This window comes from Salarias fasciatus, chromosome 4 (assembly GCF_902148845.1).
Source record: "Salarias fasciatus chromosome 4, fSalaFa1.1, whole genome shotgun sequence".
Classification (NCBI taxonomy): domain Eukaryota; kingdom Metazoa; phylum Chordata; class Actinopteri; order Blenniiformes; family Blenniidae; genus Salarias; species Salarias fasciatus.
Window position 1 is genome coordinate 1,913,599 of NC_043748.1, and position 18,259 is coordinate 1,931,857.

The following is an 18,259-nucleotide window of genomic DNA, read 5'->3' on the forward strand; positions in this document are numbered from 1 at the left end:
CTTTTGTTTTTGTAAGAATAGATATAATAAATGACATCTGAAAATCTTTGAAGGTGTATGGCTGCTCTAATCTGCTTTTATATCTCAAGTTTCACGGGTACATATGTGGATCCTAAAGGCTCATCATGTCTCCTGGAGCTGCCGGGGGCCGATGCCCTTGAATGTGGAATCTGCTCCAGCATTTGTCAGGCACCTGCTGACAGCCTTCTTCCCAGTGGAGACACTGTTGGTGAGCAATCTTCGAGAGGGCAAACGAGGTGAAGGAGATGCTCGTCTGCCATTGAACGAAAATACATTCGATGCCATTCACAACACGGTTTTAGTTCTTAATGTTTTGTGCTTTGCCAGAAGGTCAATAACTTTACAGCATTTTTGCCAGATTTTAGTGCCAGGTGAGTTGAATTCCAAGGTAAATGCATGACAACCAGTCAGCCCAACATATATACATCGTGTAATTCCTACTGAAGAAAATGCCTAATACCATTAATGCCTAATGGAAGAACATAATTAATCCAGTATTTTCTAGTTTGTATGCAGTGACATATTATATACAGGGGTGATGCTGGTCTTCTCATCAGGTGCCATTGGAGGCGATCCTCTGCTCCTCTGCTGTATTAAGAGACTCTGGAGTGTCTTTGAGGTCCAGAGACACATAAACACAAGACCATATTAAGAAAAATAAGTAAGCAGGGTGAAGATCAGCAGCTCCAAAACCAAGACAACAGTCCTGGACTGGTAGAAGGTGGATTGGACATCTCTGTTTAGACTGCTGTCACTGCAACCCAGCCTGGAGAAGCAGCAGAAGATGGATGGATGGACGTATTAACATACGATATATAGACATATGATAGGTATTATTATTGTATAATTCTTCTTTAATTTGGTTCTTTGAGAATACTAAGTGTAATAATTTATTTTTTTTGATGTGTGTGTTTATATGTGGGTGCAGCTCTTGGGAAGTGGCCTGGGACTCAGCTCTCCAGCGCTGGAAGCATAATCAATACCAAGATCACAGAGGTTTGCATCAAAAGTACAAATGTTGCCATGTCCACCGTCCACAGCATTGTCTTAAGTCGTTCTTAAACTGTTTGCTTTTTGTGCGATTGCAGTAGCAAATCAGATAGCTGTAAACAAACACTTTGTGAGTTTTACTGTCGTCAAGCAGCCAAATGAGCTTTTTCAATCGATAATAATTTAGTACCTATAAAAACGGTAGTATCTATGTCTCTACCTAGTTTTTAACATACATGTTATAAAGAAATATTTGGAATTCCCAAATTTAGTGGTTTAGTTAAGTCTCTCAAGGGATATATTTGATTTACATACAGAGCTCTGACTGAATATTAACAATATTTAACTTCACTGCTAACGATAAAATCAACTGAATTAAATGTTAACTGACAAACCATGTTTTTATTTGTTATTACTGAAGGTGAAAGACTGCATTTATTTCCCAGGCATGTTTTAGTTCATTTCATTCGCATATAGAAAACATTAAAAAAAAAGAAAAAAAAAACTCCCTGTAGATTATGTTAACTTCAAATACAGAAAACTTACACGTTCTTATTAGGTGAACAAACCACATAAATGCTGCTCCACAGTTACAACCTGTCACTGTCGTAATGAAATAAATTTCTTCAAGTATTACAGGGAGACATGGCAGTGAATCTGTGATTAGAAATGTGTCATCAGAGCAAATGATTTGTTTCTTAATCTGCTTTATCTGCCAGAGACATGAGTTTCCTTTCACGTTCCCCTGCACCGCAGAATGCCACACTAAGAGCAAATCAAGCAGTTTCAAACACCTTTTAAACTGTTATCCAAATCAACTGTCATATTTAGTCCTGGAGCAAACACAAACTGGCATTAGGACTCTTTGTTGACGCATGAATAATCATTTTCAAATTTTCAGGCCAATGTTCCCCCTTTTTAACACATGAGTGATCTGTCTCACAGGCTGTACTTATTTTTCATTATGTGTTTTTGCAGGCCGCTGACTGCTTTCATGAGCTTAAACTGGGGGAAGTTGCACTTGCTCTGAAATGACAGCATGAGCTCACAAATGCTAAAGCTAAATGCTAAGCAGAGGTGAGAAGATAAGCGATGGGAGGGGAGCCTCAGGAGCCTGAACATTTGAGGAACCGCCTACAGAGAAAAAATTCCAATGATAACACTTAAACTGGCAGATTGTTTTGCAAAATTCAAGAACACAGATGAACAAAGCTCCCAAAGCCAAATGCTTGGAGAGAGCAGAGCGGCATTATCTGCAGTGATGGGATTTCTCTGTCTGCCTGGAGTGTGAGTAGGTGCTACTCTCCAACTCCGAGCACAGTTTAATTTGTCATTCTTGGTGCTGTTATCTGGTCCTCGAAGGAGCTCTGAAGAGTCGGGTCGAGATGTGTATCTGCCCCCATGGAAAAGAGCTTGGCTAGCAGCGGTTTGATAAGCTCTGACTTACTTTGAGCATGTTGAGAATGCTTTAGCCGACCTTTGGCGGGCCTCTCCGGCAACGGCGCCCGCCCCCCCGCTGCTGGAAACTAGCTTCAGGGAGGCTGAGAGCGCAACAGTATTGGAGAATCCGGGAGCAAAACGAAGAGCAAAACAGACCACCGTAAACTACAGCATGAAGCTAATAGATTTATTGATTAGCCGGCCTTCTGCTAACTCACCATGATACACTAGAGTCAGCGCATGAAATCCCGCTGCTGCAAGACTTGCGGCTGGAATTGTCGGCCCCATTTGTATTCCAAACCAGAGTATTCAGACCACTTTCTCTGCACCGTTTCTCACGTCCAAGTTCACGTCGGACTTTTTTCCTCCTCTCCTGTCAAGCCACTGCCTGCTCGGTCCTGTGGTTGCTGCGTCCTTCTCGAGGTGAATGACATTGCTTTAAATGCAGTGATTATGAATAAGCCTCGGGGAGTCTTTTCTGACTTGTAGCAGCAGGCTAAAGAGATTAGCAAAACGGCCACTTAAGGTAAAACAAGCAGAGAAATAATGCAGGACTGGAACATAAATGGGCATGTAATAATCAAACTATTAACAATGAACAATCAGCAAAATGTTTTAAATGAGAGGGATCCGTCAAAGTCACGAGGGCTCTTTTAGTCTTCCCGTGTTTTACTGATTGCAGCGATCTTGTCCTTCATGGTTCCCGCCTTTTGGATTCAGTGATATTACCGGGAGAGTGTTTGCTTTAGTTCGCACTGTAGACAATTTTTCCATCAGCAGCTTGATCCACTGCTACACTGTGTTTAGATTAAGTGTGAGAAAGTCATTGGACTTGGGCGAGTTGCTGTTGCTCAACTTACTCCACACCGCAGGCCTCACAAACAACGCGAATCTTCACACTCTTGAATTCTATCCACTCCGCTGAATGCCTCGCCGAGGCAAACAAAGTGACCTACACAAACGTGGACGGAGAATATAAAGCAGCCGTATTGACGGATGAATGCAAAGCTTCCAATAATGCTGAGATCTGAATTCAAACAAGAGGGCTTTTTGTCTGTCGCCTCACTGAACTCAGCCGTATTTCTTCAGAACATCTTTTTTTGTGCACGGGTTTGGAGTCTTGGAGCATTTCAATTGGACTAATATCCCTTGCGGTGTGTCCAACAGTAAGAAAACATACAAGAAAACGTGGACAAAACGTTGACACCATCAATCAGAGCTGGGAAAACAAATGGAAACCACCTATTTTGACTATATTGTGTACACATGACAATAACCACCTACCAGAAGCTTTTAGATGGCTTTAGATATATGATTTCATACATTGCTTTGTGTTCGGCAGAGGAAAGCAGTTTTATTTTTGCTGCAGTGCTGCCAACATTGTAATCAGGCGGGCCTCAAAAGACAATCATGAGAGTCTGTGTTTGCAGCACTGTGGACTCCGCTGCACGATACACCCGACATTCAAGAGGATAAACTCATTACCAAGCTTTTATTTTACAGGACAACAACAGAAAATGGAAATTCATGTCTTTCTGCTTCATCGGAATGCAAAATGATTGTCTGTTTGGTGCAATACAATGACAAGCATTAAATTAAGACTGAAAACAACAGTCGGCATTTAGAAACTAAAAGATGCTTTATCTGGTGCCACAAACTGTGGACCTGTAGCTTTTCCAGCACGACGATATGGGTCAGCAGCACTGCTGCTTTGATCAGGGTCCACACACTCAGACATGAAGGCCCTGTCAGTGGGTGGTTATTGATGGCGACACCGGCCTGAAGGATGGCGCTCTAACTCACAGCGTCTACAGTGACCGCTGCCAGTCTGCCTGGCATGTTTGTGGACGGCAGATTTATGGACGGCGCGTTGTCCTCGGTTGTTCTCTCACTCGTGAAGTTTATGAATAAATGAATATCTGCATGTGGGAAGAAAACTTCTTTTCATTTTCATCAATTAATTATGAGAAGTTGTTTGTGTTTTAATACAAAAGTTATCTGATGTGACTGTTTTTGTTTTCCTGGATTGGTTTTATTACATCTGTACCACAGGTTTGGATTAGTAGGGGTCAATTGATGCTACTAGGTGTCTCAAAAAAGACTGGACTTACAAGAAGCTCCATCAGTGCCATCACCAGAAACGAGGAAGCCTTCAAAACATCAAGCGAGTCAAATTCCCTTTTCATACAACTGACACTGTGATGAGAACATTCACTTTGCTGTCTGACTGACTTAATTCCAGTTTCATGAGGTTTCATTTACTCAGAAGGTTAGTGAAATAACAAAACTGCTCATGGGAAATTGTTTGCGCGAGAGAAGAGAGAGACAGCAGCTCGGCAGCTCTTCTAATGTGTTGTATCTTAAAATACAGTTAGAGTAACACGTTATCTTGAAATGTGCAGGAGAGATATCCAGCTCCTTTTCGGCTGGCTGATAAATGGGCATTCTGTCTAAATTCAACAGAGCCCTGCGTCTTTGTCATCACTCAAAGAGAGTTTGGCTAAAGGAAGAATGGCACCAAGAATTTGAACAAGCTGCAAATATGAAAGAATTCAATAAGCTGTTAAAGACAGATGATGTCAAAAAGATGACTGGACTACAACGAAGAATGTCAACAACTGGTGTCTGGTGAATAATACCCGCAAAAATTTATATATACACAGTACATATTTTTAGCAAATGTTTTTGGCGAATGTTTCCATGAATGCACATATAAAGACATTAAAATAGCAACACATAAACAAACCTGTTACCCCAGCTGCCATCTGTAACCTTTGCACACAGGGATTTTTCAATTCTCTATCAGTCTCAGACAGCTCTAGCTTTGGGATTAACACAGAGAAAACATCGGCCATTGTTTAACATTTAGAAAGGGACGAAAACCAGGAGTGGGCACACGAATACCCCCCAAAAACAACCACAGTGAGCAATACGACAGATAAGACACTGATGAGACCCAGAGGCAGCATGTACCTTCAGGAAAGACTGCTGAAGCAAGAGTTCTCCCCCAGCGCGAGGGGCTGCAACTATGTTTAGCCACATCCCATTTTATGCATGTTAATATATGAGCACTGTGCTCGTGCCAACTTCCAAACGGTTTTGTTTTACGCTGCAACGGACTTTACGACTCCGTTTTCTGTGCAGTCCGAGCATTAATTTAAGGAACGAGGAGGTGAAGTAACAACTGTGCCGTAGCATATTTGCTGTTATTTTTCAGCGATGAAGAGAGATGGAGAGTCAGCAACGGGAGGAAGAAACAACAGCATACGTTGAAAAAAAAAAGCAGTTTTTACAAGTGCTTTTATAGCCTCATAAACTTAAAGCCAACTATGGCGCAAGTGAGTGTATAAGAAGAGCACGTAAAGATGCCATGTCAGCATACCCTCTGTAGCTTTTAAACTGCAGAAAACTGACAATGGAGGAAGGAGCGTTGACTGAAAGGAGGTGGGGAGTAACCAACAACGGAAAGTGGACTTACAGAAGAGAAGTTGTGAGCCCCACACGGCTCTCCTCTGTATTTGCAGGAGAGGAGCATGTCATCCAGCTGATGGCTCAGTCTGTCCATGAACTCAAGGTTGGTTCCCTCAAAATTCCTGGGAGGCAGAAAGAGCCTGAAGTCTGACAGCTTACTGAACCAGGCCCGGCGGTCCTCCTGGAGCAAGTCCAGCACCATGGGCCTGACCGTCCGGTTAGCCAGCAGCAGGCCCAGCCAGTGGCCGGCGAAGTACAGGTCGCTCTTGGTGAGTTTGTAAAGGCGGATGGGGTTGTTGTTGCAGATGGTGACCGCAGGGAAGGCCAGTTCTTTGGCCCACTCGGCGTGGACCCGCGTGTACGTTGGGAAAGAAAGCCAGTGGAGCAGGCGGTTGGAGGACCAGGACAACAGCAGCCCCAGGGAGGTGCAGAGGGCCAGGAGCCAGAAGGCCCTGCGGCCCACCGATCCGCCGGGGACGCACACATGCCGCAGGCCGTGGAGGCGTGTCCTTGACAGCAAAGTGGAAGTGACCTGAGCCAGAGTTGGTTTCGCGCGACGCCGCTGACGGCCCTTCCTGATCATGGCCGGGGATCCCCTCCGGAGACAGCGGCCTTCCAGGGCCATGGCTGCCCACAGCGCTCCTACAGCCGCGGGACAGGCTTCATTTCCCAGCCAGGCCTCAGGGGCTGGGGCCCACATGTAGCTCCAGGGTAAATCCACTACTGTAATCCACACATGAAGATGTGTTTCGCCTCGCGGACGCTGTTAACCCATGCAGTGCTGGCTGCAGATCCACCACACGCACATGCAGCAGCACACCTGAAGGAAAGACGGACGGCGGTCTGGTCTTGGCGGTTGGGTGAACTCTGCAGCAGCTACTTGTTGGTCATCTCTCCCTGGTGCTTCAATTCGAGGGCGGTATATTCATCCAAATCGAGAAGGAGGACTGAAAAAAACGAGTTTGGTAAATGTGCTCCAAGCAAGGTGTCTTCTACATGAGTGACTCCAGCATCCACCGCAGTTAGTGTGACAGTGAACAAGAGAGGATGAGACAGAGAGAGAGAGAGCGAAGGCAGGAGGAAGAGGGAGGGGAGGAGAAAGGGGGAGAAGAGGACAGAATACAAAACACTGAGGGGTGAGCAGAGAAGACGGACCGAAAGAGGGGAAAAACAACAAATGAAAGGGAGGTGATTAAAATAATGAGGCGACGGAGGGGGAGATTGATTGGCGAGGTGCAGTCTGTCAGAGAGCTCGCCTCGCTCCAGCGCCGTGGCTTCTCTTCATCTGACTTCTGTATACGTGTTTTGAGCTTCGCTGGCTCACAGAGGCGTTTGTCATCCAGAAGCGGCAGTCGCTCCCCCGCCACCGCTAAACATGAGCTTTAATTCAATCCGCCAAGAGTCCCCCGCGCTCATTTGTTGTCCGTCCCACTTTGAGGTCTCACTTTTTGACGCCTCGGCTCCCCACCGGCGTGCTCGCTCGTCACTCCCGGCGCTCCGCTTCACTCGGCGCCCCGGCGTCCTGCAGGTAATCGCGGGGCAGGCTCATCTGGCGGCGCTCCCCGGCGACCGCGGCCACAGTCAGAAAACACGCCGCAGCGCACTTTCAAACGGAGACGGAGCCGCGCTGCACACGTACGTAGACAAAACACTCCCGAGGGCGAGCAGACCGGGGATAATCTGCTCCGTCACACTCCGATCACAGCATCTTTTATCGGTTTCCCCTTCAGTCCCTCCTCTTCTTCTTCTTCCCGAGTTTTTCCGTCCCCACTCAAAGACCGGATCGCTAATCTCAACATTCCTCTCATGTCTCTGCTCCTCCTTCTAAAAATACTCTCTCCAAATCAAATCCATCAACTTGCCCTCACGCTCCTCCTCTCCACCTCCTCCTCCTCTTCGTGTCAGTCAAGCCCCGTAAGCTCGACCTCCTGTCGGGCTCTCTCTCTCTCTCTCTCTCTCTCTCTCTCTCTCTCTCTCTCTCTCTCTCTTCCCTCCTTCTCTTCTTTTTCTTCTTCTGTACTTTTGGGCACGCACTCGCTTCGCTTCTCTCTCCGGTCAGGAAAGGCTTCTCTGAGCACTTCTCTCTCTCTGCGTCCTTGTCGGCTTCATCCAGCAGCTTTGCTCCCTCCGGCTGCTCTGAATGACTTCTCTCTCTCGCTCTCTCTCTCTCTCTCTCTCTCTCTCTCTGATCTCTCAGTTTATCTCTCTCTCTCTCTATGTGCGTCTCTCCCTCGCCTTCTGTTGTGTTGTTGCTCCTCTTGTCGCGCCTCCTCCTCCTCCTCGTCGTCCTGCGCCACGGCTCTGTCCAGGCAGCCGGTGAGCCCGTCACCGATGCGAGCGCCCGTCTCTCTCCCCGCCGCCCCCCGCCGTTCCTTCACCCCTCCTCTGTTTGTCTGCCGCTGCAGCTGAGCCGCACGGCCACATGGCGAAGAGTCGCTGCCGTGAGCGCGCACGCCGCTACAGACCTCTCCTCTACTTTCAGCTGACAGCCTGGATTTCAGGCTTTTTATCGCAACAACATTTCTCTGGAAACAAGCCTCATGTTAATTCAAAGAGGTTATGAATAATGGATTAATATATTTGCCAGCATTCAGGGTTGAGACATACAAAGAAGCAATATTTCAACCATTCAATATTGAAAAAATGTCCAATTTGATCCATTTCAGTTCAAATTATTCTTATTTTTTACAAATGTCTCTCATATTCTGAGTCATTTAGTACAATTACAAGGAATACAGATTTGATTTGATAGTCTTCATGGTTTCAAAAGGTTAGAAAACATTGTTCTTATTCTTGTGTTCAGGAGAATGAGTTTTTACTAGTTTAATTAAACCTGCAAGATTGGAAGTTTTTGGTCACTGTCCTCTGTAATCCTTTTGGTAATTGGAGCTTTTCTGTACTAATTGGAAACCATTCCTATCATATCATATCATATCATATCATCATGTGGCTTTAATCTATGCAAAGAAACTGAAACTGTTTTGTATTTAATGTGAATTTTTTTACAAGATACAGTGATTAACAGAATCGATAGTGGTCTAAACATTTCAAGTCGACAGAAACACTGTAAGAACACTTCCACTGCCATTACTGAGGCACCGTTCAAAATGACAGAGCTTTTAGGTGAAAATGAAAAAAATATTGTCGCTTTTTGGGAACTATTTTTAACAGTAATGGTGCTCGGAGCTACTGAGAATGGAATGGAAAGTGGAACCTTCTGTAAACACTGTGACTCAAGTCTCTGTGGAAAATGCAACTTTCAATTGAACCGTTGATGTTTTGCCTTTAATCCCCAGAGTTACTGGTCGTCCCGCTCTGCTGGTACAGAACTGTGAACTTCCAGGAGACTAAATCTAGAATGACTGTCACTACTACTACTTCAGACATACGTTCTTCTCCTTCAGGACTTGAACCTGGTTCCCCAACACTCCAGGCTCAACCCAATGCCTTTGTAATTAGCTGACTGTACAGGCATGCCAGAGGAAGAAACCCCAGCAGTGAAACCTCCTGGTCGCAACTGCTGAATGCAAATAGACGTGAAGTAGATGCAATAACTGAAAAACACATGAGCGCATTAACTTTTTATAGATTGAGGTCAACCAGTCAGACCCGGTTATATTATAAACGCATCAAATGAGCACCACTTGTGTATTCTGCCGCACACCTCACCATGTACCTGTTTACCGACTCACTCGGGAGTTGATGGATTTGGATCGCCAGCATCACGACGGTATTCTCAACAAACGACACAGAGGATTGATCTTGTTTCAAATTTCAGAGGAAGTACCGTCTCTGACGGGAGTTTTCGCCCAATGGGAAGTCTTTGAAGTCCAGGTGAGGTCAGCTGAGATTGTGACACCAAAGAATCTGGAGCGTCACGTCTGTATTTCCTCGCTCTGTATGCAGAGTGCTCAGCCCTCTGAAGTCTAGCATCACTTTCTTAGTCTTTTGTGGCGTCAATGTCAAATTTATCATCAGAAAACCATCTTGCCAGTTCTCAGTGTCTTCTCTGTAGTTTGATCCGTTGCTCCCAGGGTCTCCTGTTTTTTTGGGGGGTTTATTTCTGCTGCAGCTCAAGTAATGAAGACTCAGTTTGCCCTCGGTAAATATCCTATCAGCTAACGAGCAATCTCTGTCTAGCTCACATCCTAAAATAGACTTCATCAATACAAGTAAACAGAGAGAGAGAGAGATCCTGCTCATGCTGGCACGGTTGTGTAAAACTCAAGGTTTGCCTCATTAGCATTCATCAACGTAGTTCTGCCAGTTATAGAGGAGAGCCATTTCTTCATGTGTGACAGAGACAGAGAAAGGTTTTTTTTTTTTCATTCATTTCATTTTCTCTTTGTACGTTTCATAATTAAATGCCCGAAGCTGCTCTCTGGTTACAGACAAAAGGTAAAAATGCAGAGTGCAGTCACCTGTTCCGACCTGCCGAGTGTGACTGCTCCAGTCGTCAACAAAACCTCGGATTATCTTATTGTTGTTGCATGTGATGAGTTACCGAAGCTAAACTAATTATTTCTGTATTATTTAATATGAATATCTGCAACACGGGACGACGCAAAATGTCAAATTTGTTGTGAGACAAACCGTCGGCGTGGGGCTGATGATCTCCTGACTTGGGCGTGTTGCTTTGTGTGGCTGAACGACTCCCAGTGAGCTCATCTCCGATCGTGTAATGAAAAGACATTTTTAACAAGCGATCCATAAAGCCCACACACGAGAGGAGGAAAATCCCTCTCACACTGACAAAAGAAATTAGGATGGACGCATAAAATGACTTTTGCACACAATCAAGCAATCCCGACTCGCTCCGCCACCCTCCCCACCTGCTGCAGGTCCCCCGGTTCTCCACTGTAATGCTGTCAAACAGAGGCGGATCAGGGGGGGGGGGCGTGTGTGCGTCTGCTCAGCTTCCCGAGGAAGAACCGCTTGCTCCAAACACACGGAAGCAAAGAGGCGGGACTGTAAAGACACCGAGTGAAACACCCATGTATAATTCATAACTGGCCATAATACAATAGAGCAGGAGTGCTGTATTGAAATGTCAAAATCATGCACCCATACACACACACACACACACACACATACACACACACACACACACACACACACACACACACACAAACTACAGCTAAAGGCAGCCTTCCAGAGAGCCTGGATCCACAGGCTGAATAATTAGCTTAGAGCCATAAAGAGGGGTTTCTCAGTCCAGCCATGCAGTCAGTAGGAAAAAAAAAAAAAAAAAAAAAAAAAACGGCTCAAAGGCTCAACATATCCCATTTGCAATTCTAAAACATAAGGGAAATCACAGATTAATTAGGGATATAGCCAAGTGAGGCGTCAGATACAATTACACAGCATCCTGGTGCCGCGTCGCCGTGCCGTGACTTTCCGATGGAACGTCCTCGCCCGGCTTCATCAGCAACGCTGTCGGAGATCAAAGTACTACGCACGTCTTGAGAGAGCAGGCAGTAAATAGAAACCACAATCAAACATTCATAGATTCATGTTAATGAGGCCAAGATATTTTTTTTTTGGAGGAGGAGGGGGCGTTTCTTATTTCTTTTTTTCTTTTCTATTGGTAGAATGCCGGATTAAAAAAATGCTTGGCGGTACAACGGCGGCTCAGCTAAATCCCAGCCTGGCTGCAGGACGGCGGGAGCTGCAGATGATTCATAAGGATGCAAATCTCATCCCGGCCTTGTCAGTGAACGTACAGGTGAGGCTGTGTCACATGGCAGGGAGATGAAAGATGAGCGAGGCGAGTAAAAACAGTGTATGGCGCGGCGGGCCGCCATTAATCAAAACCTCAACTTGATTTAGAGTGACAGCCGTGGCATGCCAGGCAATCAATGGCTTTTCTCTGCGGTATGAGTTTTCTCCACTTACTGCAGTAACACTTGTCAGACGGAGGGGAAAAGCGGGGGAGGAGGGGTTCAGGTGAAGTGGGAAGTCTCCACTTTTATCTCCTTTCTGGACCCGACTCGCTATTTAAATCAAAACAAAGCGCGGATCCCTCGGTGGCTGCTGATGAAGTCAAAAGATTGATGGTGTCGCGGTAGCCCCTCGTTTAATCGCCATTACATCTAATAGTTGTTGTCAAGGCTCACAGAGCCATCAGGCGTCGGATTCCTGTGTGATGTGACATTTGGGATTTTTTGCCGTGGCTCGCCTATCATCTTGGGGTTGCTAAGATCCTCTTCCCCGGCCAGATCCCTGCCTCATTACCACCTCTGGCGCTCATAGGCTTTGTTTTTGCTCTCCGCTTCAGATTTAACCTGAAAGCAGCTGCCGGCTTTGAATGGGCATGAAAAAAATCCCTTTGATGCATCAGATGCAGGCAGAGCCGTCCGGCTGGTTCGTTCCCCCCGTCACCTTCCCACAGAGCGTCCTCACTGTAGTCTCGGGGATACACAGAGGCGCGCTGGTTTTATGCCAGTTTGGATCTGTATACAGGCACTTTGCGAGAGTTTGGTCATAAATTATCAGCTTACTTTCAGCGTTTTCATTGTACCTCGAAGGACTAAATGATAGACAATATTAATGGTCTTTACGAGGCTCGTGAAGCAAGCTTGTAAACTGAAGCATTTTGTTCAAATCTCAGTGTTCAACACTGTGTCTTTCAGAGCAAGACCTTCAACCCCCGAAATGCAAGAATCATCTACACACACACATACACACACACACACACAAGGAAAGAGGAATGTTAAATTTGTGTCAGCCATGATTCGTAATCCTGCAATCACAACATGTCAAATGTCCATGAAGAAAGTTCACCGCCACTCCTCTCACACATCTTGTTTTCAATATGTTTTAATTACGCAGCTGAAACACACTTTCTCTCATTTCAAACTTTTTAAAAATATCCTAATACAAGAAAAAGGAGAATACAATAAAGTTATTTCAAGGCAGTGAACCAGCACCCAGTCCAATCCAACATAGTGATTGCTTTTTTTTTTTGCTTTGCATTAGCAGAAAACATATTGAAGTCTAAAATTGATAAATTTTGCACTTCTCAGATGAATTTGGAGATCTTTGTCTTATATATTTTAAGTCAATGATTTCTTTAAAGCTTTCCTGCAGAGAATAAGTTGTATTTATTTGATGAGATGACATTAACACTGATATTATTGTTCATGTCGAAATGAAGCCACAGAGGAGAATTAGAGCTGCTGCTGACACAAAGTTGAAGCTAAATGCGGCATTTACTGAGTTAACCCTGTTTCTTTCAGCATCAGAAGTCGGGGGTTTTTAAAGTCTGACGCTGTATGAAAGCAGACGAGTTCACAGAAAGCAGATCAGATGTTTGTGCAGGCGCCCCCTGGACTCACCGCTGTACCGCTCCAGACTGTAAAGGTTTTTAAACCGAGACCCACGCTGAGAAGAATAAGGAGCATGGCAGAGCTCATTTCACCTTCAGCCAGCGGGACTTTCTCACACAACTCCACAAGGAAGTGACAAAAAAAAAAAAAGACGGAGTCAAACATTTAGCTGTGATGGAGACGCTCAAATAAGCTATAATTTAGCCTTCAGGCAGGGAAATGAAAGAAAAGAAGCATGAGGGAGCTGTGATACACTCTTGAAATGAGTGTTTTTCATTTCTACATCACTCTACTGAGAGCAGGTAAATGGAAAGTTCTCCAGACCGTCTGCTGAGCGACCAACAGGCAGGCTGAGCTCAAGTTTAGAAGAAATAACATCTGATGACATAAATCTGGAATTATCTCTGTGGGGATTATCACCTGAGAAGAGAATGGAACTGAGAGGCCGAATACCACAAACAACTCAATGAATCACTTTTTGAATCTAAATTTAATATTTTATTTTTCACATCTCAATTAAAGGCAGAAATAATTGAGGATTTGCAGCTCATCCTCAACTAATGAACTGCACAATCACTTCATTTCCAGTCAAATCAATAGAGGAGAAAATGAATTGATGGAGCCCTGCTGGCTTGTTGGTGTTTGGAGGCCACCGAAGCCGCTGCAGCTGCCAATCCTGCAATATCTGAACAAGCTTCGGTGCTAAAGAAGACATCGACGAGGCTTTAATTAACTTCCAGGACGACCACAACACAAGAAGATCCCAGTTCGATAAAGAAGACAGGTGTAGCGATGGACACGTGATTTTAAATGTCACGTTTTCTTCAGAATTCATGAAGATGATGAATTATTAAAACTACGAAAATTATGGAAATGGACACAACATGGGCTCAGTGGCTTTTTTTTTTTTTTCAATTCCATGCCTTAGTCTAACAAAGAAATGCCAGTTCAGTTTGAGATCAAGCTGTTTTTGAGAATAAAGGGAAATTTAATTTGATCCTTTGGGCCAGTGTTGGGTTAAAGACTAGAGAAATGGACTTTGGATCAGATGTTCACAGGTTCAAATAAATCCAATGACAGGTTAAGACCATGGGAGTAACTGAGGGAGACCCTGGACCCCAAAAATCTCCTCATGTGACGATGAATATGATTAAGATGGTCTAAATCTAGAGACATACATTTCCTAAGAAGATCAATGAAGCATTCTTTCTTTCTTGAGGTCTTCGCCTGGAGCAAAGAGGGATGGAGGGCTACAGATCAGGCGACATTATCCAGACGTATGGTCGCTGATCCACTTCAGTGTTTTGTAGTCAAACAGATTGACTTTGAACTGAGTCGATTTTACAGTAAAAGAAGCCGAACCAGCAGACTGTACAGAGATATGTAAGAAGGAAAGAAAAAAAAAAAAAAATCCTGTGCTTCCTATTTTATGGTCGATTAGGTATATGTTCATGCTGCTGCTCTTTTTATTACTGCCACCACCTTTTTGATTTAAAGACAATGGGGAGCAGCTGCTGCGGATCAGGCGCCACACCTGGCTCGCATTTAGACGCTTTTTGAAAATTCAAAGGGCAACCGATCATGCACGCGTACGGCGGGTGACGCGGCGCCGCATCGACGGTTTGGCGGGCGGGAGCAGGTCTGAATGGCTCCTTCAGTGAAGTGCGTCTTTGCTGCGATCGCACGCGGGTTGGCGTGCCGGATTCCCATCCCGACGAGTCGAGCTGCCTAAACACTGCCTGACAGTTTGGCAACATCCCAGCTGCACCCTGCACACACACACACACACACACACACACTCCTGGCCTTCACGGCTCCCCGCGGCCGTCCGGAGGCTTTGACAACGCCGCTCACGATTCAGTCAGCAGACAGACCTGTGTTTAACGGTGTCACACAACCTGCAGCTTGTGTCGTCCTGTCCAGTCCCATTTTATTACCGTCGATTCAGGTCAGAGTCGAAGGAGGGAAAAAAAAAAACAACAACCAGGCACCACATTAAGCCCAGAAAATATACATAATGTGAATTATTCAAAAGATTGTGGACGGGGTTATTAAAGTGCTGGATGGTTTCGTAGCAACATCTGTGCGGAAAACACACGCATCCGGCTTTATTTGAACACGAAAAATGGCCTAATTTTCCTGGGTCGTTTGCTGAAAATGCCATATGTTGCTTGTTGTTGGATGCAAGTATGGACATAATGAAAACAAAAAAAAAGCAATATTAAAACCAACAAGGATGCAAACGAGGTTGAACCAGAGGTCTGTATATGCATTTTTAAGAAGGTGGAGCGGGAAGGAAATTACTCATTCATGCAGTTATTGCTCACTCATGGCGGCCGGCGCCATTAGCCATGATTAGCACTCACACACACACTCATTCAGGGGAATGCTTGACTTCACATCTTCAATATGTCATTTTAACACAGCCTTGGATTTTACAGCTATGAACTGTGCAACTGTTTGAACGGAAACGTGCATTTTTCTTGTGGTTTTATCATTTCTAATGTGTGTAGCTCACATATCCGTGTTGCACTCTTTGCATAGGCAGCAAATCTTAATAAAACATAGAATAATAAATTCATTTTTGATCTTAGAACTAACTCAGATGTCACAGTACGTCCATGAAAAGACAGTCAGAAATATGTTGACTAATAATGATGATTAATTTCTAACACACAAGCCGACTGCTTGAGGATAAAGGTGTTAAAGATATTGCTGAAGTGACACTCAGCCCCATTGTTTAACTGTTCAAAAAAAAAAAAAAAAAAAAAAATCACTTAACAGAAACACTCAGCGGATCATATTCCGCCGTTTTGCAGCCAAACAGTCTGTGGAACTCCTACGGCGCTCACAGCTTCTGGCGTGTGTTAGACCGTGACTCAGAGTCCAGCGTGTCGATCCGTGTGAGCTGTTGTCGTGAGATTTCCTCTGACGACTGTACCGAGGCCATTTTGAGTTTCGGGATCCATTTGTGGCTGGAGTGACGCGATTACAGGTGATTTCCAGAGAGAGAAAGCCAGGCGCTAATGCAGCGCTGCCACGACGCTCGGCTCCTGGGCGTGGCGCCGAAACAAAAAAAAAAAAAAAAAAAAAGGCTTTAAATGGCCTCACGTTTTCCAATTTTAACATGAGAACCGAAGCTGATTAGATTTCAAACAGACTTGTAACAGTCCACGGGCTCCACATTAGAGGACGGAGGAAGAAAGCTGGGCGAGGGAGCGGAGAGCTCAGAGCGGAGACTGCCACAACAGTTCCAGCTAATGATGCTATTAGTGCTTCAGAGCAGCACAATCAATCAGAGAAGTGATTAGCGAGAGCATGTACAAAGAGCCGCACCATTAGTCAGACGGGCTGTGTGTAACCTTCAAGACTCCAACATGCTGGAGCCCGCGCAGCCAGGAGTGACGCGCCGCAGCTTCACGCTGCAAAACGCAACTGGCCGCTGGACGGATGTGCAAAATGTGATTATTAAGATGTGGAGGTCTTCAGGACGAAGGTGGAGAGACAGAGACAGGGAGATCAGCGCCGAAATGTAACCATGGATATTCAGCCCAGCTTATTTCCATGTCCTATTTGCAACTGATGATGGGGTTTTTTCAAGCCTGTGACAGAACACGCTCCGTAATGAGATGTGGCCTCTTACAGGAGAGAGAGAAAAGAAGAAAACAATCAGCGCTCAAGAAAAAGCCTGTGAAGGCGAAAGGGTGCTGGGCTGATGTGGCAGTCGCCTCTGACATTTCCCATTCTGAGGGTAAATGTCACTTCAATAGGGTTTTTTTTTTTATGGTACATTCTGACGGAATGGAAAATTAATATGTCAGAATATGCAATAGGGGAGCCATGAAACATTGATTACTTTACCATTAACCCAATTTTAATGAAGCAGGAATTATGAGGCTCACAGAGATGAAATATGCCAAAAGTCATTTCGCTAACAAACGCGTTTGTGTGAATCTAAGTTAATCATTTAGACTTCTCCGTTATTATCGGCTACCTTTGGAAGCACAGGTGGATGCACCGAGGGACAAAACACTATCATTCTGAACGCTGATCAATGTTTAATGGATTACATCAGATCAGAAAGCCCCAGTCTAACGCTGGCTAATTTACTAAAATGACAAGCGATTAACTGAATAAGGCCTCAGCTGCCCACAGGATCAGTCGCATCTCACACAATAGACTTTGGATTTAGCATCCGAGCACTCAGACGCATTTAAAGCGCTGCTGTAATCACTTTTTAATACCTCGACGTCACAGACGGAGGAGAAGGTAACATCCTCAAACAAGTCACTGTTTGATCAACGGATTACCAGGACTTTTATTTACCTTTTTTTTCACGGTTTCTCAAAGTTAACGCAGATCTTACATTTTCAGTGAGGAGTCCTGGGCTGCACACGAGGCTCATTTTCAGAAAGAAAAACAAACAGTAATATTTGTAGATCAGCAGAGGAGGATCAACACTGATGATACATCCGTGCAGCTGTTACTTTTCTGCAGATGATCTGCAGCAAAATGACAAATAGTGTTACGTTTTATTTATCAGCTAAATAAAGATACTTTAAAAATCATCTATACAGCATCTAAATAATAAAAAACATGTATTTCAGAGGAGAAGATAAAAATCAGCACTCCTCTCCTGATCCGCTCCATTGTGGGTCGTTGAGAAAGACCCTTCAACCCTCCCACTGCTTCATGGGTGCCGCGCAGCGCCATGTGAGACTAATTACCCTCGTACGTGTAGTTAAGGTTAATCATGGACGAAATGGCGCTGCGCGGCGCTGTCGTGGTTAGCGCTATCTGTGGGGTTTTCTCAGGTTCCGACAACACTTCAGATACGTGTGTGTGATGTTAATTGGCGTTCCTAAATGGGGCGTGGATGTGAATGTGAGTGTGTTCTGCGATGGTCTTGGTCTTGATGTAACCTGCATTCTGCACTTTATTAACACATTGATCCTATTTGAAGTCAAGGAATCCATAAACTGGAATGTTTTTCTTGATCTGAGTCGTAA

The 18,259-nt window shown here is 44.8% G+C and overlaps 1 protein-coding gene across 3 annotated transcripts in view; it reads right to left on the minus strand.

Moving 5' to 3' along the window:
- The window catches only part of asic2 (acid-sensing (proton-gated) ion channel 2), a 361,085-nt gene that overhangs the window by 114,153 nt on the left and 228,673 nt on the right, over nucleotides 1-18,259 (minus strand). Inside the window, exon 1 of one of the 3 annotated variants that reach the window (XM_030090322.1) lies at nucleotides 5,930-7,857. The exons of the other annotated variants lie outside the window; for them this stretch is intronic. Within the exon in view, the coding sequence (XP_029946182.1) occupies nucleotides 5,930-6,622 (693 nt within the window). The 5' untranslated portion in view covers nucleotides 6,623-7,857. Of the gene's footprint in view, nucleotides 1-5,929; nucleotides 7,858-18,259 lie in introns of those variants that run through there. 3 annotated transcript variants of the gene reach the window in all.